The 24,885-nt window shown below is 49.5% G+C and overlaps 1 protein-coding gene across 3 annotated transcripts in view; it reads right to left on the minus strand.

Moving 5' to 3' along the window:
- nbeal2 (neurobeachin-like 2) overlaps positions 1–24,885 on the minus strand; it is a 519,702-nt gene that overhangs the window by 166,698 nt on the left and 328,119 nt on the right. For all 3 annotated transcript variants that reach the window (XM_072468153.1, XM_072468151.1, XM_072468152.1), the window contains 6 exons: positions 21,955–22,037; positions 21,266–21,358; positions 19,646–19,817; positions 17,738–17,871; positions 5,189–5,348; positions 3,722–3,824 (listed from right to left, as the gene is read on the minus strand). In XM_072468153.1, coding sequence (XP_072324254.1) covers positions 3,722–3,824; positions 5,189–5,348; positions 17,738–17,871; positions 19,646–19,817; positions 21,266–21,358; positions 21,955–22,037 — 745 coding nt within the window. The remainder of the gene's footprint in view (positions 1–3,721; positions 3,825–5,188; positions 5,349–17,737; positions 17,872–19,645; positions 19,818–21,265; positions 21,359–21,954; positions 22,038–24,885) is intronic.

The raw sequence follows: 24,885 nt of genomic DNA on the forward strand, positions 1-24,885 counted from the left end.
TTCGGCTCGTGAAGGCCTCGGGCCCCTTTGAGCGACTGGGCGTCGACTTCAAGGGGCCCCTCCCGTCCACCAACCGTTATGCCTATTTCCTCACCGTGGTCGATGAGTTCTCCCGTTTCCCATTCGCCATTCCCTGCACCGACATGACCTCAGCCACGATGATTAAGGCACTGCACAGCATCTTCACCCTGTTCGGTTTCCCTGCTTATATCCACAGCGACCGGGGTACATCGTTCATGAGCGATAAACTGCGTCAGTATCTGCTCAGCAAAGGCATCGCCTCGAGCAGAATGACCAGCTATAACCCACGGGGAAACGGGCAGGTGGAGAGGGAGAACGCGACCGTGTGGAAGGCTGTCCTTCTGGCCCTGCGGTCGAGAAATCTCCCAACCACCCGCTGGCAGGAGGTCCTACCCGATGCCCTACACTCCATTAGGTCACTCCTCTGCACGGCCACAAATGAGACCCCTCATGACCGATTGTTTCTCTTCCCCAGGAAGTCTACCTCCGGGGTCTCGCTTCCACCTTGGCTGACGGCTCCGGGACCTGTTCTTCTCCGGAGGCACGCGAGGAACCATAAAACGGACCCCCCAGTTGAAAAGGTCCGACTGCTCCACGCCAACCCCAGTTACGCCTACGTGGAGTACTCCGACGGCAGGCAAGATACGGTTTCCCTCCGGGATCTGGCGCCCGCTGGATCCTCCACCACAGACGCCCCTTCCCGCGCCGCTCCCCTGCAGGACCCGTCGCCCCCTACAACACACCCCCTTCCGGCCGTACCACCCGTTGGTGAGCTCCTACCGTGCGCCCCCCCTTGCGCCCCCCCTTTACACACCCCGCCGGCGCCGGCTCCGCTACCCCCGGCCCTGCCTAGTTCATCAGCCCCGACCCGGACTGAAGCTCCGACCGCTGTGCTCCCGGATGTGCCCTCAACCGGGACGTCCGTGCCCGCCGCACCACCGCCCGAACTGAGGAGATCGAGGAGGACGATCCGGCCGCCGAGGCGGATGGACCTATGATGGCACTTCACCCCCGCCGGACTCCTTTTTAAACAGGGGGTGAATGTGATGAACGGTTACTGCCTTATCATCATGTAAGGTGATATCCCCTTTAAGACCAGGCTTGGAACCCTGGGGACTCCGCCTCTGGCTCCGCCCATCTGGGAGCCATACATAAAGGCCTGCCTCATGGTCTGTATCGCAGTCAGCTCTCGTCCAAATCTGTAGCATAGTTATTAGCCTAATAAAGCCTTCTTTACAGTTTAATCTCTAAGCATCATTATTGAGGGTACCTCACGATATCTTCATGTAACAACCTGCCGCGTCGCTTTCCATTTCTGTTTTTACTTCCCGTTTTATTCCTTTTTGTAGTCCTGGTCCTATTCACTGAGCTCCCCTCAGTCACTGTACCTTTTACTGTCGCCCTTTTTGATTTTTGACTGTGGCTTCTCTGCCTTTCACTTTCCCCCTTATTACCTTTTGTTTCTGTCCTTGTTTTACTACCTTTCGACTTCCTGCATCGGTTCCCATCCCACTGCCACATTAGTTTAAACACTCCCGAACCGCTCTAGCAAATAGACCCCTGAGGGCATCAATTCCAGTCCTACCCAGGTGTAACCCGTCCAGTTTGTACAGGTCCCACCTCCCCCAGGACCGGTCCCAATGCCCCAGGAATCTGAAACGCTCCCCCTGACACCATCCCATCAGCCACGTATTCATCCTATATATCCTGTCATTTCTATTCTGACTAGCATGTGGCACCGGTAGTAATCCTGAGATCACTATCTTTGAGGTCCGATTTCTTAACTTCCTTCCTAGCTCCCTGTATTCTGCTTTTAGGACCTCATCCTTTTTTTTTTTACCTATGTCGTTTGTACCGATGTGTACCACGACCACTGGCTGTTCACCCTCCCCCTCCAGAATGCCCTGTACCCGCTCCGAGACAGCCTTGACCCTCGCACCAGGGAGGCAACATACCATCCTGGAGTCTCGTTTGCGGCCACAGAAACACCTGTCTATTCCCCTTACAATTGAATCCCCTATAACTATTGCACTGTCACACTGATCACCCCTCCCCTCTGCAGCAGAACCAACCGTGGTGCCACAAGTTTGGTTGTTGTTGTTTTCCCCTGAGAGACCATTCCCCTCAACAGTATCCAAAGCGGTGTTTCTGTTCTGCAGGGGAATGGCCACAGGAGATTCCTGCACTACCTGCCTCACTCTCTTGCTCTGTCTGGTGGTCACACAGCAACAAGACTCACCAGCCAATCAACTCACAGGATTCTGTGATGTGAGAGTTTTACTTTTATTACGTTTTCAAACTCCGAGTGCTGAGGTCAGCTCTCGTTCCTGAGTCAATGGTAAGTTCTTTTTACAGAGGAAAACCTGCTGTCCTTACCTGCTGTCCTTACCTGCTGTGGCCTTTTTGTTGCAGTAATCCTGCACCAACATGGTTGACTGTTAGCTTTCCCCTGAAGTACATTGGCATATCACTTAGCTGTATCAAACTACCAGCAGCGGTACAAGAAGGCAGGCCACTACTAACTCTAGGTAATGTCGCCATAGTCCCAGATGACCATAGGCTGCTTTCCCCTTTGACGGGGGAGAGTTGGCTGGTGGTGGTTTAACCGGAGGATCACCACACCTTGGTGAGGGGAAATGTTGAGAAGGCAGGGCCTTCATGAATAACCTCAGCCGGTACGGGATTGAACCCATGCTGTTGGCCTCCCTCTGCATGACAAACCCGCTGTCCACCCAACTGAGCTAAACCAGCCCACGGTTAGGTAATAAATGCTAGCCTTGCTAACGATGGCCAAATCCAGAGAACCGATTTAAACTCTGTTCAATGTCATGTGAGAGTACCTTTAAGAAATGGCTGTTTATAAATGGGTGTGTATATAAATATCTGTAGTGAGAGTACCTTTAAGAAATGGGTGTTTATAAATGGGTGTGTATATAAATATCTGTAGTGAGAGTACCTTTAAGAAATGGGTGTTTCTTGCTGCAGTGATGTCAGAGAGGGGGTGGAGCTGGGCTGTCTGTCAGCTTTTTACTTTCGTTTTTGAGCAGGCTGCAGGGTGTGTTTTAGTTTCGTTTTCAGAGCTGGATAGCTGAAGTCACAGCCAGAAGGTGTATGAATCTCTCTCTGTAATCTAAAGACTGTAAATCGATCCTGGTGATTTAAAATTAATAACAGCAGTGACTTTAACCTAATGTGCTTCTGGTAAAAGGTGTTTTATGTCATATGGAAGTTAAAAGGAAAGCTTAAAGGATTACTTAGTGTTGTATTCTTTGGGGGTTGTTTTTGAATTAATGGTTGCTAAGATGTTCACTGTATGTTTTAAAAAGGTTAACTTGAGTTCATAGAATTAACATTGATTTGCTTTAAAAAAATACTTTTCCATTTCTGCTGTACCACACCTGTAGAGTGGGCCGTGTGCTCCCCATACCACAATCTATTAAAAGTTGTGGGTTAGGTGAACTCCATGATACACTTTGGGGTTCTCTAACCCTTGGCCCATAACATTAGTTATTCACCCAAGTCCTGATATGAGGAAACAGCTACTCTATTGTTATTCAGCAAGTCAGTACTGAATAAACAGTAACTCCACACAGTTGCACAGTGAGTAACCCCTACCCAATGAATAACCAATAACCCGATTAACAAAAGTAATTCACTGCCTTCAAACCAAATAGCTGCCACAGTAAACCTGTCAACTCACCCATAATGAGTCCGGATGGAATCAAGTATGTACTGCACACCATACTTCTTTCTGATACGCTGCTTGTGATCTTTGATAATTGTGGACAAGTACTGTATGTGCCCTGTGAATGTGAAGAGAATAAGGTAGTGAACTTTCTTCCTGCTCACATCGCTCATCAATCCTCAAATTACCAGCAAAGGGAGTTTTTGATGTGCAGGCACGTTTTACAGGTGGCCATTTTCTCAACAAGGGATGGACAATAAAACCTTGCCAATGACAGCCAAAACCCACAATTTCTTTTCGAAAGGACAAGTAAGCAGCAAGTTGGTGGGACAGGCTTCTCAGGTCGCCCAGCCAAATGTTTCTCAGCAGTAGGAGGCGGCGCACCATTCGCTGGTGGCGGGATTCTCTGTTCCCGCATTGTCAATGGAATTTCCCATTGACAACACCCCAAGTCGCCAGGAAACCTGCGGTTGGGGGTGTGCTGCCGGCAGACCCGCGAATCCCACTACCAGCGAAGGGCCGGAGAATCCTGCCATGGTCTTTCGGGTGATGGATGTGACTGCTGGAGAATGGAACACTTCCCAGTTCAGGTACATTATCAGCACAGCAAGATGGAGAGTAAGGCTCCCTCAAGTCTTTCCCAACGTGTTTCAAAGCCAAAGTTCTTGGACTAATCATCCAATGACCTGCATGAAACATCCTGAAAAGAGATCAAATCTTCCCGTGGCAATTTGAGAACTTAAATTCTAGAAATAAAAGTTTTCAGTAAAAGCGACTACAAAGCTGCTGGACTGCTGTAAACTGGTTCACTAATGTTCCTTATGGAAGGAAACCTGGTGCCCTAATATGGTATATGTTACTCTGGTCTCCCCAAAATGTGATTTATTCTTAACTGTCCTCTTAAGGTGGCCTAGGACACCCCTCAATTGCATCAAACCTTGGATGGGTGATACATGTTGGCCTTGCTGTCCCGTCACATTTCGTCCAATCCCATTACCACCCTTGGTTATCCTAATTTTCACAGTCTGAACTTAATTTTAACTATTCTGTGAAACATCTGACAAGTTTGTGGATTTTCTTGTTTAAATTTACTCTTCATCTTTATTTTTTTTAAACCCAAACTCAGATGAAGGAAATATTTATATTGGGTTGCCAGTTCTGGCAGCTTAGTACACATGCAGATCAGCAGGCCTGAAACAGAGGGGATCAGGAGTTATGGGGAGAAGGGGAGAATGGAGATGAGAATCATATCAGCCATGATTGAATGGTGGAGCCAAATGACGTAATTCTGCTCTCATGTCTTCTGGTCTTATTTTAAAGTTTTCTATTCATATAGGCTCAGTCCCTTTTGGAGTGCACTAGTTTCAGTTTGGAATGGACCTTCCCCTCCAACTTCATCCTTTCCCAGTCCTTTGCCCTCATGCGCAGACCTGGGTTTCACAATCCAGCAAAAGGTTTTACAGATGAAATGTAAATTGTTACCCAGTCGAACTGCGAAGTCGCTGTGGCTCCAGATGCGGAAATCAAAGAGCAGGTATTGGTACATGTAGTGCAGTAGGAGGTTATTGCCTTCACTAGCTGCCTGCTCCATCAGGAACTGACAAGCCATGAGTACATTCATATCCACTCTGTGGCTCGGAACCTAAGTCAAAAGAAAGACATATTTATAGAATTTCTTTCATGGTGACGACATTTCAAATCTCTTTTTAATGAAGTACACGTGAGCATAGTTACTGTTGTAAAATGGGAGACATGGCTACCAATACGTACAGCAAGATCCCACAAACAATTGACATGATAATCTATTTTAGTGATGTTGATCGAGCAGTAAACCTTGGCCAGAATTATTCTTCAAATAGCACCATGGGTCTTTTAACGACCACCCAAGAGAAACGTTGGAGCTCCAGTATAATATTTTGCGAGGGAGATAGCATATTTGACAGACCAGCACTCCCTCAGCACTGCACGGTGGCATCTGCCAGCTTAGATTTTGTGTTTGTCTCCAGAGTGGTTCTTGCACCCATGACCTCCTGATTCAAGTGAGAATTCTACCATTGAGCCACAGTTGACATATATGGAAAAGAGTAGTTGTGAGGAATGTAAAATATATAATATAAAGACAAAGCACGCGATTTAATGGAAATGTTTCGAAGTGTGGTATCGAGGGGGAACTGCTGGAAGCTTCCTGATTCTCAGCCCGGCGAGGCCATCACCGGTATCACTGAATTGGACCAGTTAACCTGGCTCCACCTGGCCTCATGCTGCAAATGATGGTCCTAGCGGCTGATTCGCTGAAACCACGCCTGCCAGCTTACTGCCAACAAGGGAAGCAGCACTTAAACCGATCCCGCAGAGCAAACCCCGCACAGCTCGCAGCCATGCTACCGAGAAGACCATCCCTACGATTCGGAGATGCCGACCTGGCCAGATTGTTGGATGCGGTTGAGGTCAGACGGGATGCCCTGTTCCTCGTGGGGCTTGGAGGGTCAGCCACAGGGCAGCCAGTGTCGCCTGGGAGGAAGTGGCAGCGGCCGTCGGCTCGAAGGACATCACCAGGAGGACCTGCACCCAGTGTCGTAAGAAGCTCAACAACCTCCTCGAGCATGCACCTGGCACCGCCCTGCCCAACATCGTACCATGTCCCGGCACACCATGTCTAGCAATGCCGCCATTGCCGGTCCCCCCCATCCACCCCACATGCTCCCTATCCCCTCCCGCAATCCCACCCCCGCGATGAACGACCCATGTGCCCGCAGGAGAAGTGGCCAACAATAGACGGGAGAGGGCTCTGATGGGCAGAGGGGAGACGGACATCAGAGTCCTCACCCCCTGTGAGAAACGGGCTCTGGATATCGTGGGGGTGGCCGAGGACAGATCTGTCACCAATGTAGAGGCAGGAATATGGTGCAGAGGTCTTCCACCCTGGGACCCTCACCCATTGCTCTCTCCTCCCACCCGCCTCCCACCCAACATACACTGCCATCCGACATATCTGCCCACACACCCCTGGGTGCAGCAGGGACCTGGTCACCGGACCCTACACCTTGAATCCCAGACACCCGCACAGAACATTACCTGTACCGGGCGCTGGTCCCCTCACCAGTGCACACACCACCCTCTGGTCGTGGAAATGTCACCGGTGCTGGGGCCCAGCCCCTAAGTGTTCGGTGTTGGCTGCTGCATCCATGGTGTTGCTTCCTGCAGTGTTCAGACACAATGACCCCAACATGCTACATGGCACGCCTACCCACGGGAATTCACTTGGGAGGTGTGAAGTGCCCACTTAATTACTTCCTATTAGCAATAGTCTTCAGCCACATGGCCAGAGACCTCTAAGGTCAGTGGTAGTTCTGGACTGTGGAGCAGACAGGCATGGGCTGGGTTCGCCCCTCCAATAGGTACATACAATCCAGGGGGTGGCATGGCGGTCCCGCGGGCCCTGAGACGCCCCCCCCCCCCACCAGCCCATGGACCACCCAGTCTCCCTCCCCACCCCCCACCCTACCGACAGCACCTCACCCCAACCAAGGCTGGTACACCCGGGGGCTCCCCCAAAACCCCCCTTCCGAGCACTGGGCAGCATCCTCAGCGCTCCTGGGCCTCATTGCCTGGGAGCAAAGATGGCTATTCACCTCCTTGGGTCTACGCAGCAGCCATTCCGCCTGCTTCACATTTTTAAAATGGGGTTCAAATCAGCGCCCGTGTGACCACTTGGCAGGAAGACAGTTAGATCACGAGAGGCTGTTAGATATGGGATTGTGTAAAGAGGGGGGGAGGGGGGGGACAGGGAGGAACTGGAAGAAGGAACGACAGATGGCCGAAGTTGAGGCAATTGGACAAAAACAAAGCCCGACCAAGCGATGCAGGTGACATCAGGGGCACCACCCAGGTGCCCCTTCCAGCCGGTTTTTTTTGCTTGTTTTGTATTAAAAAAAGAGAAGGGGGAGGGTAAGCCCCCCTTATTGCGCTGTGTTATGACATTTTTCTTTGTTATTTTTTATACTTCATGGTTTTTTGTTTCTTTGTGTGTACATTTTGTAAGTATATCATGTATCAAACCCAATAAAAACATTTTTTTAAAGATAGGGGGTCGTTTCCGTTAATTGTATGGAGATTGGCCTTAAGAGATGATTATTGGTTACTCACCACGCTACGGCGGGATCCTGATTTTGTCAATGGGAGCGGGCTGGTTAGATCGCAAACCGATTGCCGCCCGGTGCAGTTCTCAATTTTGACTCTCCCGCGATCTAACAGCCACATCACGCTCACTCAAACGCAACACGGCCATCAAATCACACCCAACAAATTGTAATCCTTTCCTTTATCAGTAATGACACGAAGGTTCTTGCATGCTTATAAAATTTTAAATATTTCACTTATGACCAGCACTCAAAATCACAATAGGTGCTTTGCCGCATATTCACATTACATCTCAACTGTCCAGATGTCTCCCTGCTTCCTATGCTTCCCATTGATTTATATTCTTTCTAGCTTCACTAAACCATCGGCATCTGCATTCCATAATCCTTTACCCAGTTTCAGTACCAGTCACAATAAAGATGTCCCTAGTCCTGTTAAATATTATGATCTCAAAGTTGCACAGAGAACAGATGATTGGGTTTACAAACCAGGAAAAGAGAACGGTGCCTGCAGCTGGGATTGATAAAGCGATTTCAATATACATGTGTTAGCTGGCCTGAGAGAATGTTGTGGTCATCTTTTGTCCATATATTGTACTCTTAGTTACTTTCTGAGCCATAAATTCCAAGATTTAACCACAGTATTTAATATAATAATAATTTCCTTGTGAATCCAATCACTTTTTTCTCCTTGAGGTCATAATATTTAAAAGGTTCAGGAAACGTTTGATCGGGATTGCTGCTAATAACAGGCAAAAGGGACATAAGCCTGAAAAAGAAACATCTGTAGGATTATCAGGAAAGGGCTGGGGAGTCAGACTAATTGGATAGCTCGCAAAGAGACAGCAAAGATATGCTGGGCTGTGTGACCTTTCTGTGTTATATGGTTCTATAATTTCCTCCTTTCGGCATTATGTGGAAGTATACCAAAGAGTCGGTCTCAGCCTCAACTTCAAGAAGACTCAAGTCCTTTACCAACCCTCCCCAGGGCAAGTTCCGGCCTCTCCCTCCATCAAGATCAACGGAGAAACCCACCCAAATGTTGAACATTTCCCAGGCCTGGGGAGCCACCTCTTCTCTAAGGCTGACAGGGATGCGGCGATCCAACATCGTATCCCATCCACAAGCGCATCCTTCGGATGCCTTTGACAACTGTGACATCCATGCCGACATCAAAATCCTTGTGCACAAGGCGGTCAACTCTTCTGTACTGCTCAGAAAATTGGACTACAGACATAACCTCAAGGCTCTGCAGAGGCGCCATCAATACTGTCTGAGGCAGATTCTCCGCATCAGCTGGAACGACAGACATCAGTGTCCTTGAAGGAGCCAAGAGCACCAGCATCAAGGCCATGATCATCTGAAACCTTGATCATCTGGTCCTGCCATGTGCACAGTGTGTCAAGGTCCGAATACCAAAGCGTATTTTGTTTACCCAGCTCAAGGAAGGCTTCCGAACAAGAGGACAAAGGAAAAGCTTCAGACACCCTGAAAGCATACCTCAAGAAATGCAACACAGACATGAACTTCTGGGAGACGCTTGCTCAGAAGAGACCTACTTGGAGGAACCTCCTGATTGAAGGGACACAATTGTTTGAGGACACCCGGCAGCAAGAGGAGGCCCAGAAAAGGGGTCTGAAAAGTGAATACCAGTGATCTAGAGTCCAAGGACCGATCCCACCTTCTGGAAACACCTACCTAGTGTTGCGGTCAAACCTGCGACTTTAGGATTGGGCTCATCAGCCATGCAAGAACCCATAGAACCTATGACCAGTAACACAGTTTCTTAGGTGGACAATCATACTCATTAGCGAGTGATCGCCAAAGAAGATGAACTATCATGTACCATTGTATCTATACTGGTTCTTTAATCTAGAAAACTAAAATGAATTCCACTGCCATACTGTTCCTTCGCCCCCCCCCCCTCTCTCCTCTTTCTTTACCAACACTCATCTAATTTTTCTTTAAAAGGTATGATGGTCTCTGCATCATTCAATCCCAATGAGATCTGGGGCTGGATTCTCTGCCGCCCACCACCAGTGGCGGAGTTCCTGATGCGACAGAGAATCCACTGTCAGGCAGAAAACAGTGCTAATCCCATTCCGATGCTTTGGTCCCTCATCGGGATCGAAGTTCGCTCCCCGCTCCACATGGAGGATGCAAATGAGTCACTCATTAAACTCATCACAAATTGATGATCCATTGTTATTACATGCCCAACCAGAGAAAATACACTTTCCCAATTCACTTTTTATCATTTAAAAAAATCATATTAAGTCTACTCTTAGCCAATTTTCAGTAACTAATGCCTTTAACACAGAAAAACATCCCTAAGTATTTCATAAATGTGTAATCAAACAAAAATGGATACCTAGCCAAAGGAGGGGATATTAGGAAGATTGATTACAAGGGGTGGCTTTTAAGGAGGTTCTTGAAGGAGAGCCAGAGAGATTTAAGCAAAGGAACTTGTAGGACTGGAGGAAGCGACAGATTACTGGGAGGTAATCAGAAGACCAACAGGGGGATGAAAGTTTTCAATGTAGCTTGGAAACTAAGGCCGAATTCTCCGGTCATTGGGACTACCGGCAGCGCACCCCCACCCACAGGTTTTCCAGTGGTGAGGGGTGTCTTCAATGGGAAATCCCAGTATGACAGCGCCGGGAACAGAGAATCCCACTGTCAACGAACGGCACGCCGCCAAGAAACACATGGCTGGGGAATCGGAGAATCTAGCCCTAAGTGGGTCAGTGAACATTGGCCTGATGGGTGAATGAGACCTGGTGCAAGTTAGGATAAGGGTAGTAGAGCTTCGGATTAACTTTGAGGATATGGCCGGTCAGTAGGAGAGGGTTGGAATAATCAAGGCTAGAGGTAACAAAGGAATGGATACAAACTTCTGAAGCAAATTGATACCAGTATGGAGTTTCAGGAAAGATAGGCATAGATTTGGGTGGCAACATGTTTAAGAATTTTTGCAAGGAACTGTAGGTTGGGATGGGGTAGTAGTTTGAAAGCATAGAAGGGTCATGAGTGGTGACAAGTATTTTGGGAGCAATGGGAACCATTTATACTGTTTAATAGTATGAGGTCCAGGAAATTGCCAGATGGTTCCAGTTTAATGGGAGTGTAGTTGAAGTGCCATAGACAGGATGAGCTTGGCAAGAGAATGCAGTGTGATGAGGGAAATGTGGGTTCAGGCTAGTTTGGAGGAAGCCTTGTCAAAGGCTTGGCTTGGTGGACAAGAATCGTTGAGGTAGGTGGGGTGGGGGGCAGCAACAGGAGCAGCTGTACAGTTTATGTCTCAGCTAAGAAATGACAGGATTGCATATGCCTTCTTAACCATCTTATGAAACTGTCTTGCTACCTTCAGGGATCTGTGGACATTCATTCCAAGGTCTCTCACTTCCTCAACTCTTCTCAGTATAATGTGTAATTTATTGTGTAATCCTTTGCCTGTTTGACCTCTCCAGTATATCAGCATACACTTCACTGGGTTGAATTCTATTTGCCACTTTGCTGCCCACCTGACCAGTCTACACCTGTACTTTCTTATTCCGAACATCATCCTGGTGTATCTAAGTTCTATCCTCTCTAATGGTTTTATCATCCTTTCTACAATAGGGTTAATAAAAGCTGCAGCTTAAGCTTTATATAAACTTTACTTCCCTCTTATAGCCTGTGCTCCAAAAATGATTTCAGTATAATTACTCCAACTCTATTCGAGCAGGAATCGTCACCCATCAACTTTCTGCAAGTATAATTTCTTTTGGTTCAAATTGACATGTTTAAGCAAAATGTTTACTCTAAGATAATGATATCTGAGAAAACAACCTTGTTAAGTTGAATGAAACTCGCTGAGTTTAACGAGACCTTATTAAGTTTAATGGAACCTCATTAACTGTAAAGTCACACCCTTGGTAGCCTTTTGATGTTTGTCACCGATTTCCTTTTCCCTGATGCTGCTCTCACAGGGACATCCATTTCCGTTCCAGCTCCCTGCAGTGGGAACATTAACTATTTTTATATTTATCAAGTGCAGCATTATAAGGTGGCTGGCAATTTAAACAAACTTGAACTGTGTGGCTGAAACAGCTCCATTCCAAAATAAACAGGGCATTGCCTGTTTTTAAAAGAATAACTGGTTAGTCTGTTAATTGTTACTATTGGGAGATGGTAGTCCAGTGGCCCTATCACTGGACTAAAAATCCAGTAGGCCCAGGTTAATGGTCGTGGGACATAAGTTCAAATCCCACCATGGCAGCTGGTGGAATTAAAATTTAATTAATAAACCTAGAATTGAAAGCTAGTCTTTGTAATCATCAAATCGTAGAATTTACAGTGCAGAAGGGGGCCATTCAGCTGATCGAGTCTGCACTGGCCCTTGGAAAGAGCACACTACTTAAGCCCCACGCCTCCACCTTATCCCCCTTTCGCCCCGTAACCCAACTCAACCTTTCTTTTGGACACTAAGGGCAATCCACAATGCCAATCTACCTAAACTGCACATCTTTGGACTGTGGGAGGAAACCGGAGCACCTGGAGGAAACCCACACAGTCACAGGGAGACGTGCAGACTCCACACAGACAGTGACCCAAGCTGGGAATCGAACCTGGGACCCTGGAGCTGTGAAGCAACTGTGCTGACCACTATACTACCATGCTGCCCTGTAATGATGAAATTTAACTATTGTTGTGAAGACCCATCTGCCTTTAGGAAAGGCAATCTGCCATTCATACCTGGTCCAATGAACATGTGACTCCAGACACACAGCAATGTGCTTGACTCCTAACTGCCCTCTGAAATGGCCCTGCAAGCCGCTCAGTTCAAGGGCAGTTAGGGACAGGCAATAAATACTGGCCTTGCTAGTGATGCCCACATCCCATGAAACAATAAACAAAATATTATGCCCCTGAAAGTAAGGAATGTCTCCCTCAACACTGTCCTTTGAAACATTCCTAGGGCAGATATAGCAAGTAGAGCATAGATTTGATACAAAATAAAAGTTTCCTTTACACTATCCTGTCAAAACACTCAATATCTAAGCCATGTAAAGCTCCCTCTCCACTGTCCCATTTTAAAGACACCCTGGACATGTATAGATGGAATAGATATATATTGTAAGGGTGGGGGGATGCAGGTATGGTCACTACTGAGGAAAATGCAACAAATTACATATAATTACATATAATTAGCAAAAATAAAAATGTTTAAGAAAAACAAATTAAGCACTCAGGTTTATTTGTAGAAGGATAGGTTAGAAAAGGGGAGAAGTTTTGCTAATCTTGTACCGAAGCTTGATTAGGCCAGACTTGGAGTAGTGTGTACAGTCCTGGTAGTCATTTTGTAATAAGGAAGCACCGCAGAGGGTGTATACCAAATTTACAAAGATCAAACCACAAACACAAGCTGCATCAAACAGGAATGGATCGAGGGCTGGTTTTTGTTACTCTTGAAAAGAGAAGTCCCTGCCCTCTGGCACTACTCCAGTACCATGGCACCTATACCCTGGCAGTGACATCCTAGCCTAGTGAGGTGGACGCTAAGAGGATCATTCCATAGCTAATGTGCCCCTCTGCTGCTGCCAGGCTGCAGAGGGAGGGTCCCCCAAGGGCCCTGGGGATGGGTCGGCTCAGGCTGTGGATAAGAGTTGACTCCCTTGACCGTCCCTTGGGATGAGGGTCCCAATCTGGACACTTGAAATGAAATGAACTGAAAATCGCTTATTGTCACAAGTAGGCTTCAATTGAAGTTACTGTGAAAAGCCCCCAGTCGTCACATTTCGGTGCCTGTTGGGGGAGGCTGGTACACTTCCTTCCAGTGCTGTGCAACCTGAAGATCACCCTTGTCTTGTGATCTCAGGCATCCCTCTGTTCAATAGCATCCTCCTGGTCTAACTTTTTAAACTCTGAAGTGGCCTCCTCAGTCTGAACTGCTCTGTCTGACAGCTGATGAGTGCAGAATCAATGCAGGAGCACTTTCCCTTTCCTAACATCTGCTCCCTCAGCCTTTGAAACTGCAGCTTTTAAAAGCGTTAGAGGCTTTCTAGAAAGCCCACAACACTTGAAAAGGCATAAGCAGCTCTTCGTGTTCTTGGCCCACTGTAGGACTCGCTCCTTGTCCATGAACCTATGGAACCTGACCACCATCGCCCGGGCCCCCCCCTCGCGGCTGCCTCGCCTGCACTCTGTGTGCCCTGTCCAGCTCCAACAGACACGGGAAGAAATCATCCCCCATCTTCTGCAGCATGTCTGCCACATATGCCGCAGCATCCACTCCCTCGGCCCCCTCCGGGAGCCCAATGGTTGTCAGATTCTGCCGGCAAGACCTATTTTCCAGGTCTTGGCTGCATCAAGTCAAGTGAGTGCTTTCTGCTGTTAGACCCTTGGGGAAACCCCACTGTAGCCTAGCAGTGACAGAGGGGCACATTAGCTATGGAATGACCCCCTTGAACCCGCTCAGGGTGCACCGTACCACGCTGTACTTGACCATAGCTACACCACAGCTCGCCCAGTGGATTTCCCGCTGTGAGGGTCGGGGGGTACTATGTTGATTTTTTGCTGTTTCACTTTTGCTGCCATCTGGGGTCATATTAATTTTCATGTGTTAAAATGAGGTCACATTTGAAAATATTTTGGGAAGCACTGGGGTGAACCCCCTCTTGGGGGAAGAGAAAAACGAAAGCCCGTCAATATAAGATAGTCACTAAGAAATCAAATAGGGAATTAAGAAACTTCTTTACCTGAGAAAGTGGAACTTGCTACCACAGGAAGTGGTTGAAGCAAATAGTATCGATGTATTTAAAGGAGGTTAGATAACGATTTGAGGAAGAAAGGAACAGAGTTAGATGACTAAGGATGGGAGGAGGCTCAAGTAGATTGGTTACATAAAATTACTTGTTTCTGTGCTGTATATTTTATGTAATACTGTGAAATATTCCCAGAACCAGAACAAAACCATTTAGCAGGGAAGTTAGGAAGGAGCTTTTCACACAAAGAAATCTGGACTTCTATCCCAAAAGCTGAGTATGTTGGGTTCATTGAACTTTTCAAATGAAATTAATAGATTTTTGTTGGACAAGAATTTTAAGGAATTACAGAATTTACAGTGCAGAAGGAGACCATTCGGACCTTCGAGCCTGCACCGGCCCTATTTAAGCCCGCACATCCACCCTATCCCCGTAAGCCAGTAACCCCACCCAACCTTTTTTTTGGACACTGAAGGCAATTTAGCATGGCCAATCCACCTAACCTGCACATCTTTGGACTGTGGGAGGAAACCGGAGCATCCGGAGGAAACCCACGTAGGCACATGAAGAATTTGCAGACTCCGCACAGACAGTGACCCAAGCCGGGAATCGAACCTGGGACCCTGGAGCTGTGAAATAACAGTGCTAACCACTGTGCTACCGTGCAGGTAAATATAGATCAACCTTCCTCTTTGACCAAGGTTTTAGTCACCTGACCTAATATCCCCTAATGTGGCTCGGTGTGATACTCTGTTTTATAATACTCATGTGAAGAGCCTTGGAGCATTTTATCACATTAGAGGTGCAATAGGATGTTGCTGTTAATGATCTGACTTAAGGGACTGAATAACCTTCCTGCTCCTGTTCCTATATTTCAACCTCAGAAGAACACATTGGGCTGAATTCTCTGCGTCGCGATGCCCGAAGCGCGAATTATGCTCGGGCGGTAATCAAAATCCTCGAGGTTGGCGCCTGGCACCGAATGCGTTGACATGATCCGGTCCCTCACCTGTGGCAATATCGATATTTGCGCCCTGCTACTTGCATGCATTTCAATATAATTAACGGCTTGGACAGTTCATGGTCCACCCCTTGTTGATGCTCCGCCCCTCTTAGGCAGAGGTCTCACGGGCGTGAATTGGTCCAAGTATTTACAAGCAAAGCCTGGACACCGCTGCAGAGGAGGAGCGGAGGCTAAACAAGCACTTTAAAAATCTCAAATATTGCTGAGCTTGCAGGGGGGTTGCAGCTTGGACCTGGGGCAGTAGTGGGGAGCTACTCGGTGTCAAGTCTGTGGTCACATGGTGTCCCCCTCGGGATGGGGCTGGCTCAGACTGCCATTGCTGCAGTATGTGTTTTAAATGCACCCCTCTGGTGCTTCTCACAGGTTGCTGGCTGTTCACTCTGCTAAGTGTTGCCTACGCCCTTTGAATGCTCAGAGGGCCTCTGGTCATCTGGGAACCCACCAAGGACCCCCCCCCCCCCTCCTGGACACCCTGGTACCCCACCCATTTCAACAAGGGGATATGCGTAGCCAAGTCAATCAGCGGCCCATCAGGTGTTGGTACTTCTCCGAAGTGCTGCCCCACTGCAGAGGAAGCAGGGGATTAGCAGAGCTCACCCCAACCACAGGACAATTGCACAGTTGCGCTTGGAATCCTCCCTGATTCTCTGCCCCTCTCAAGGCCTCACCAGTGACCCCTCACCTGTCAGGACCACAAGCTCTCTCCCCCTGGTGAGGCTGGCAGCTGTTAAGGAGGACAGGCTTCAGTCAGTGGCCTGCCCTGGAGAAGGAGTTGTCCCTCCTCTCCTCACTGGCATTGCGCTGTGGGTCCAACCTCGGACTCCCAAACTCAGGGGGCAGATCTTCTGTGAGCCATCTTCGTGGTCTCAGTGAGTGTGTGGTAAGTGGAGCGCTTAAAAACAGCTCCAGTTGTCAGGCTCTTTAGCTCTAACTCTGGCTCCAGCGATTACAACTTCCACTGCACCGGGAAGTGTTCTGAATTCACGCCGGCAGAGCGCTGGCCTATTTGCATGTCCTGACTTGCTTACCAAATAGCACCCCAATGGAAGTTTTTCAGTCCCAGCAGGAACACTTAGGGCAAAATCTACCAGTTGCATTGTGCCCGAAAAGCATCGTGACGCAATGTGACCGCTACATGCAGGGTTATCCAACTTCCGGAATGTACCCGGCTCGCTACGCCTAGCGTGCTCTTGTGAGAAGTCACAATGTGAATATCACTCATTGTGGGTGGAATCACTTTCTGGCAAATCTGCATTTAGAGTGAGACAGCTTGTCTCACTGTAATATGTGTTTCTTAGATCTACCCAAGGCAATGGGATTTTATCCCCATGCCTCGGGGGACCTCGGGAGAGCACCATGCAGTGCCGGTCCCCACAAATGGAGACGAGACGGAACGGCACTCATGGGGGTCTGCCAAGGGATCAGAGGCTCCCAGGTGCTGCCCTCTGGTGCCACCCAGGCACCCTGGTACTGTCAGTCTGGTACTGCCGAGGTGCCCAGGTGGCATTGGAAGGCTGCCAGGTTGGCATTTTCTACGCAGCAGGGATTGGGTCGGGGGTGCCATTTAAAAATGGCATCCCGATCTAACCCTGCACTGAGGAGTTCCGGTGAGCGGTGCTCCTCATCACAGGGAACAGGGCTAAGTGCGCCTTGACCGCACGTTCCCCGCTGAGGTCACCGATCTACCAGGAAGGGTGTTTCTCGGCGCACCGAGCGCTGGGAAATACCCAGCTAATTATGCGCAGGGACTCTCTCCCCATTCAGGTAGATTGCGCCTTTTAGTCTCCCAAATGGAGAATTCCGGCCCTTGTTGTACCAGTGTTACTATACGTGGTGTGTCAGAATTAGCGATCAGTTGTATTCTGGAGGCCTGTGATGGACGGAGTAGAATTTTGACCACCAAACTTTACTTCGCAAAGGACTAAGACAGACACATCTTCAGGGTGACATTTAAATCACTGAATTGAATGGCCAGCAATTAACCCACTGGAACATCCAGTTGCCCATTTGTAAACCATCAGTGTAACCTTGTGACAACTTGGAGCCCTTGCTGCAGTACTCCCAGGTGCAGGACTTGGAGATGTGGAGCAGAGGGAGAGTCTCTCCAACAATGAGGACTTACCTTTTGTAGCAGGGCACCAATGACAGCTGGGCCATTGCACTGGATGAAATTCTCCTGATTTACTGTATGGTTTCGGGTTAAGTTCTTAACCAGGAGCAAGAATGCAGCTACACTATTCCTTTCCAATTTGCTCTCTGTAAAAAAAAACACAAACGATTAGGATGCAGAAGAATCCTATCCTTACAGTATGCCAACTCTGCCATCTTGCCATCATAAACTTTCCAATTTCACACTTAATTGCACAAAGCTCCATTCGTTGGACTATATTTGTGAATTTAAATGCAAGGAGCCATAGGTCTGGTCTGATTTATTGGCCATTTATGGATGGAAAATCCTTTTAAAGGAGTTGGCCCTTGTGCCTGATAGCTGCCCCCTATGGGTGAAATTCCGTGCCAGAAACACGAGAGCCACGGTGGGGCTTGAACTCACAGCTTTTTTGAGTGAAACTGGTCCAAATTGACACTAATTAAGATCTGTACCACCATTACTTATTTTTAATCAGGTATTTCCTGCTCAACAAAGGCAACTTGTAATTATATAGCACTTTTAACATAGGAACAAATCTCAAGGCAATCAGACAAAAAATTGACAGCCAGTCGAAAAGGGTGACAAGGTAGGTTTTAGGTAGCATCATATCGGAAGAGAAGTGGAGATATCAGCTTAGTGCCTAGAAGGCTGAAGGCATGGTGGGATGAAGAAATTTAAAGACTGGCAAGAGGTTGGAGTTGGAAAAATACAGAGTTCTTGGATGGCTATAGAAGTTATAGCGACATGGAGGAGCAAGATCATGCTCTTTTTCTATTTACACTCCTTTGCTTGCCAATGTTTTTACTTCCTCCCCTCCTCAATTCTGGCCTCGGGTGACGTCTGTGTGGAGTCTGCACATTCTCCCCGTGTCTGCGTCGGTTTCTTGAGGGTGCTCCCGTTTCCTCCCACAGTCCAAAGATGTTCAGGTTAGGTGGATTGGCCATGATAAATTGCCCCTTAGCGTCCAAAAAGTTAGGTCGGGTTATTGAATAGGGTGGAGGCGTGGGCTTAAGAAGGGTGCTCTTTCCAAAGGCCGTGAAGACTCGATGTGCCAAATGGCATCCTTCTGCACTGTAAATTCTATGATTCAATGATTTCAGCTAGGATATGGTTGCTGTGCCACTTCTCATGTCCAAGCCTAAAGGGTGCCAGTTTCCACAGCTATTCTCACCTGATATCAATGCACACACACTCTTCAGTAGGTGGGGATACAATCAAGAGGCCAGGTGTGAGGGGTTCTTGAGCAGGGACGGCACTTTCTGTTTGCATGGGAGGGGGTGGGCAATCTCCCAGAACAGGGCGCAGGGCTGATGATCAGAAGGGTCACACCCCTTCTAAGCTGGCAGTCAGGCCTCCAGAGTGTGGGCAGCCCCCTCTGAGATGGGAAGTGGGCATTTAAGTGTCTCAGTGGGCACCGAGGGCAGGCCAGCCAACCGCAGGCAGCGCGGTAGCACAGTGGGTAGCACTATTGCTTCACAGCGCCAGGGTCCCAGGTTCAATTCCCAGCTTGGGACACCGTCTGTGCGGAGTCTGCACGTTCTCCGCATGTCTTCATAGGTTTCCTCCAGGTGCTCCAGTTTCCTCCCACAAGTCCCGAAACACGTGCCGTTAGGTAAAATAGACATTCTGAATTCTCCCTCGGTATGCCCGAACAGGCGCCCGGGGCTTTTCACAGTAACTTCATTGCAGTGTTAATGTAAGCCTACTTGTGACAATAAAAGATTATTATTATACTTACCCCAACACTAAAGGCGGACAGGCGATAGGCACAGTGCCACCCTCCCTGCTCCCAACAACCCACCCAATTTTGCACTCCCTATCTGTCAGCCCGCTTCTTGGAGGATGGGCGGGGGGGGCATACAATTGTGGCCAAAAGATTACCCGAAGACTTCCCGAGTGGCAGGAGCATCCCCTGAACATTCTGTGAAGATGTCAGTTCTGGTCCCACCAGGTCAGTCGTCTCTTGATTCTCCTCTGAATCATCACTTTTAGATGCCACTTGTTCCAGCAGAGGTAGGAGGATGCCCATACCCCCCATACAGTTAACCACATCCTGAAAGACAAATAAGATTTATTACCACAGAAATTAAATTCCTTCAGCGTCACCCACAGTCAGGTGATGAACAAGGGGCGGGGTACTCTGACCCCCACCGGGTCGGAGAATTGCCGGGGGGTGGCGTGAATCCTGCCCCACCGCTCCGATGCCGGCCGCCATATTCTCCGGCAGTCAAAACATCGTGCTGACGGGAATCGCGCCGCTCGCCTCGCAGAATGGTAAATGGTAAATCAAACAACCTTTTTAACGGCGTTAACCAGTCGTGCTGGCTGATGCCGGCGAGCGCGGAGGTAGGAGTCGGCGTGGGACGGCCACCGGAGAGGAGATGGCACGGCCGTAGGTGGGGGGGGGGGGGAGGGGTGGGGGGGTCATGCGTGCCAGTGGAGGGTGCTCCCCAGGGCCGAGGGTGCGTGCCAGTGATCGTGGTCGGTGCCGGGGTTGGGCGGGGTGCCAGGTCAATGACAGCACGTGCGTCTGTGACGGGTGACGCCGTTGCGATTAGCGTCACACCACTACTAGCCCCTTCCAGGTCAGAGGTTCCGACGCCGGAATGGTTCACACCGTTTTTGGCGCCGGCGTCGGGCCATCCCGCCGATTGCGGGCGAATCCCGCCCAAAATTTTTGATATGCAAAACGGCAATGGACTTGTCAGATTTCAGCAAATCACTCCACCGCACCAACTAATGATCAAATCCTACAGTTGCATTGTTACAAGCCACTGTTTACATACTATTCCAGGACTGATTGTCTATAACAGGGCTAATTGCCAGAGTACATAAGAGGACTGATTGCCCCAGCACCAACCACGTGCATAAGAGAAATATTTGCCCAGTACTGACTGACTGGGGTTGTGATGCCATCCCAAATTTCCTCTGCCTTGGGAAAGCAATTGCTTTCTTTCCCTTGGCAAAGTGGATAAAATCAAGGGTCTGTACTTTGTCAAGATAGCAGTGACCCAATCAAATTACCAGACCGCCATGACCGTTTCTTGTGGACAAAAAATATTTTGTATCCTGAGGCAGCTAAAGCTCTCCCGTCAAGGCTCCTCGCCCTTTAAAAGCTGTGGGCCAATTGAAGGACCCTCAATAGAAAGTAAGCAGTGTCTGATCCCCATAGTCAATCAGGTAGGCCTCAGCAGGTTAAGTGTTTCCACAGGGATGGCCATTGCCGCTATGGGGGAATCACAGTGCCGGATTAGGAGCCTCCCCCCACCTCCCGCCAACTCATGCTAGGGAGACTTCCAGGATTCACCAGGGAGTCTTCTTATGTGGTAGAGGCTACCCCTTCTGCTGGTAAACTGACATGGTGGTGGGAAGGCGAAGGACAAGCTGCCCCACCCCTTCACCCTCACTCCTAGCCTGCTCCCGAGGCCCCAATAAATACCAGCTATGGAATGTACATTCTGTATTATGCTTGCTGGCTTTTTCTATCTACCTGGCACCCACCTTAATATCCCAGTTGACTGTGTTGTGCCCAGTCAACCTCCCGTCATACAAGTGGTTTGCGGATAGGTCCAAGCAAATTTGATTCCTGCAAGCCTAAAAAAAAGGATTAAACCATTAAAATAGGTGAATGTTCTGATAAGCAATATGAGTGTCTTAAAGGCACTCATGGTCCATTCACTAATCCCATTAAATGCCTCTAAATATCACAGAAGTCCATTCCCCAATCTACAACCCCCCCCCCAACACACACACACAAAATCCCCTATTATCAGTTTCCCATTAATGGGGCTCTCCTCTCCTCGCTACAGCTCGAGAGGTGGTTGGAACTTGTAGAATCTTTGCCAAGTGACCATTTTCCATGCAAGAGCCTTTATCCGATTTGTGTGATTCTGTGGTATGCTTGTTTTCGAGCCATTGAGACAACTTAAACCTTCCTGAATTAGTTACAACCATTCATTTAAAAAGCTTCCTGAATCGGGCAGCAGATTGGCGCAGTGGTTAGCACTGCTGCCTCATGGTGACGAGGACCCGGGTTCGATCATAGCCCCAGGTCACAGTCTATGTGGAGTTTGCACATTCTCCCCGTGTCTGTGTGGGTCTCACCCCCACAACCCAAAGATGTGCGTTAGGTGGACTGGCCACACTAAATTGTCCCTTAATTGGAAAAAAAGCTTCCTGAATATATTCACCTTGGGAGTGTAATGAAGGAGCAGCTTGCTACTCAGATCTGACAGCTCACTGTCCGGCTTGAAAGGCAACAGGTTGTTTGGACCTAAAGGACAAAAAAAACATCAGTAACAAAGTGAGTCACTGCACTGCTCTTTGATCTTGTGTTTTCTATCAATTTATGACTTCAAATCATTCACACCACATTCTCGATTCCAGCAAATGCCATTGAGGTACCCTCAATAATGATGCTTAGAGATTAAACTGTAAAGAAGGCTTTATTAGGCTAATAACTATGCTACAGATTTGGACGCGAGCTGACTGCTATACAGATCATGAGGCAGGCCTTTATGTATGGCTCCCAGATGGGCGGAGCCAGAGGCGGAGTCCCCAGGGTTCCAAGCCTGGTCTTAAAGGGGACATCACCTTACATGATGATAAGGCAGTAACCGTTCATCACATTCACCCCCTGTTTAAAAAGGAGTCCGGCGGGGGTGAAGTGCCATCATAGGTCCATCCGTCTCGGCGGCCGGATCGTCCTCCTCGATCTCCTCAATTCGGGCGGTGGTGCGGCGGGCACAGACGTCCCAGTTGAGGGCACATCCGGGAGCACAGCGGTCGGAGCTTCGGTCCGGGTCGGGGCAGAGGAACTAGGCAGGGCCGGGGGTAGCGGAGCCGGCGCCGGCGGGGTGTGTAAAGGGGGGGCGCACGGTAGGAGCTCACCAACGGGTGGTAGGGCCGGAAGGGGGTGTGTGTTGTAGGGGGCGACGGGTCCTGCAGGGGAGCGGCGCGGGAAGGGGCGTCTGTGGTGGAGGATCCAGCGGGCGCCAGATCCCGGAGGGAAACCGTATCTTGCCTGCCGTCGGAGTACTCCACGTAGGCGTAACTGGGGTTGGCGTGGAGCAGTCGGACCTTTTCAACTAGGGGGTCCGTTTTATGGCTCCTCGCGTGCCTCCGGAGAAGAACATGTCCCGGAGCCGTCAGCCAAGGTGGAAGCGAGACCCCGGAGGTAGACCTCCTGGGGAAGAGAAACAATCGGTCATGAGGGGTCTCATTTGTGGCCGTGCAGAGGAGTGACCTAATGGAGTGTAGGGCATCGGGTAGGACCTCCTGCCAGCGGGTGGTTGGGAGATTTCTCGACCGCAGGGCCAGAAGGACAGCCTTCCACACGGTCGCGTTCTCCCTCTCCACCTGCCCGTTTCCCCGTGGGTTATAGCTGGTCGTTCTGCTCGAGGCGATGCCTTTGCGGAGCAGATACTGACGCAGTTCATCACTCATGAACGATGTACCCCGGTCGCTGTGGATATAAGCAGGGAAACCGAACAGGTTGAAGATGCTGTGCAGTGCCTTAATCACCGTGGCTGAGGTCATGTCGGGGCAGGGAATGGCGAATGGGAAACGGGAGAACTCATCGATCACGGTGAGGAAATAGGCATAACGGTTGGTGGACGGGAGGGGCCCATGAAGTCCACGCTCTGTCGCTCAAAGGGGCCCGAGGCCTTCACGAGCCGAACCTTGTCTGGCCGATAGAAGTGCAGTTTGCATTCCGCACAGACCTGGCAGGCCCTGACCATGGCCTTGACCTCCTTGGTTGAGTAAGGTAGGTTGCGGGACTTGATGAAATGGACGAGCCGGGTAACCCCCGGGTGGCAGAGGTCATTGTGGATGGCTTGCAGGCGGTCCTCCTGTGCGTTGGCGCATGTGCCGCGGGACAGGGCATCTGAGGGCTCGTTGAGCTCCCCTGGACGATACTTGATATCGTACGAGTAGGTGGAGAGTTCGATCCTCCACCTCAAAATTTTATCGTTTTTTATTTTGCCCCGTTGCGTGTTATCGAACATATAGGCGACCGACCGTTGGTCCGTGACGAGGGTAAACCTCCTACCGGCGAGGTAGTGTCTCCAGCACCGCACAGCCTCCACAATGGCTTGTGCCTCCTTTTCGACTGCAGAGTGTCGAATCTCGGAGGCGGTGAGGGTTCGGGAGAAGAACGCTACTGGTCTGCCTCCTTGATTGAGGGTAGCAACCAGGGCGATGTCTGATGCATCGCTCTCTACCTGGAAAGGGATGGTTTTGTCCACCGCGTGCATGGCGGCCTTGATGATGTCGGCCTTGATGCGGTTGAAGGCCAATTGAGCCTCAGCCGAGAGGGGAAAAGTGGTGGTCTTTAGGAGTGGGCGGGCTTTGTCCGCATACTTGGGGACCCACTGGGCGTAATAGGAGAAAAGCTCCAAGCACCGTTTGAGGGCCGTGAGGCTGCGGGGGAGAGGGAGTTCCTTAAGGGGGCGCATGCGGTCGGGGTCGGGACCTAGGACCCCGTCTTCCACGACATAGCCGAGGATGGCCAGCCGGGTGGTGTGGAAAACGCATTTGCCCTCGTTATAGGTCAGGTTAAGGGTTCGGGCGGTCTGGAGGAACTTTTTGAGGTTAGCGTCATGGTCCTGCTGATCATGGCCGCAGATGGTGACATTGTCCAAGTACGGGTATGTAGCCCGCAAACCGTACTGGTCCACCATTTGGTCCTTCGCCCTTTGAAAGACGGAGACCCCATTTGTGACACCAAAGGGGACCCTGAGGAAGTGGAAGAGCCGGCCGGCTGCTTCGAAGGCAGCATAGAGGCGGTCTTTTGGTCGGATGGGGAGCTGGTGGTAGGCAGATTTGAGGTCGACCGTGGAAAAGACTCGGTATTGGGCGATCCGATTTACCATTTCCGCGATGCGAGGAAGTGGGTACGCATCCAGCTGTGTGAAGCGGTTTATGGTCTGGCTATAATCCATGACCATCCGTTTCTTATCCCCGGACCGGACTACCACCACTTGCGCTCTCCAAGGGCTGTTGCTAGCCTCGATGACCCCCTCTCCCAGTAAACGCTGGACCTCTGACTTGTTAAAAGCCATATCTTGGGCACTGTAGCGCCGGCTCCTGGTGGCGACGGGCTTACAGTCGGGAGTGAG

This window comes from Scyliorhinus torazame, chromosome 11 (assembly GCF_047496885.1).
Source record: "Scyliorhinus torazame isolate Kashiwa2021f chromosome 11, sScyTor2.1, whole genome shotgun sequence".
Taxonomy (NCBI): Eukaryota; Metazoa; Chordata; class Chondrichthyes; order Carcharhiniformes; family Scyliorhinidae; genus Scyliorhinus; species Scyliorhinus torazame.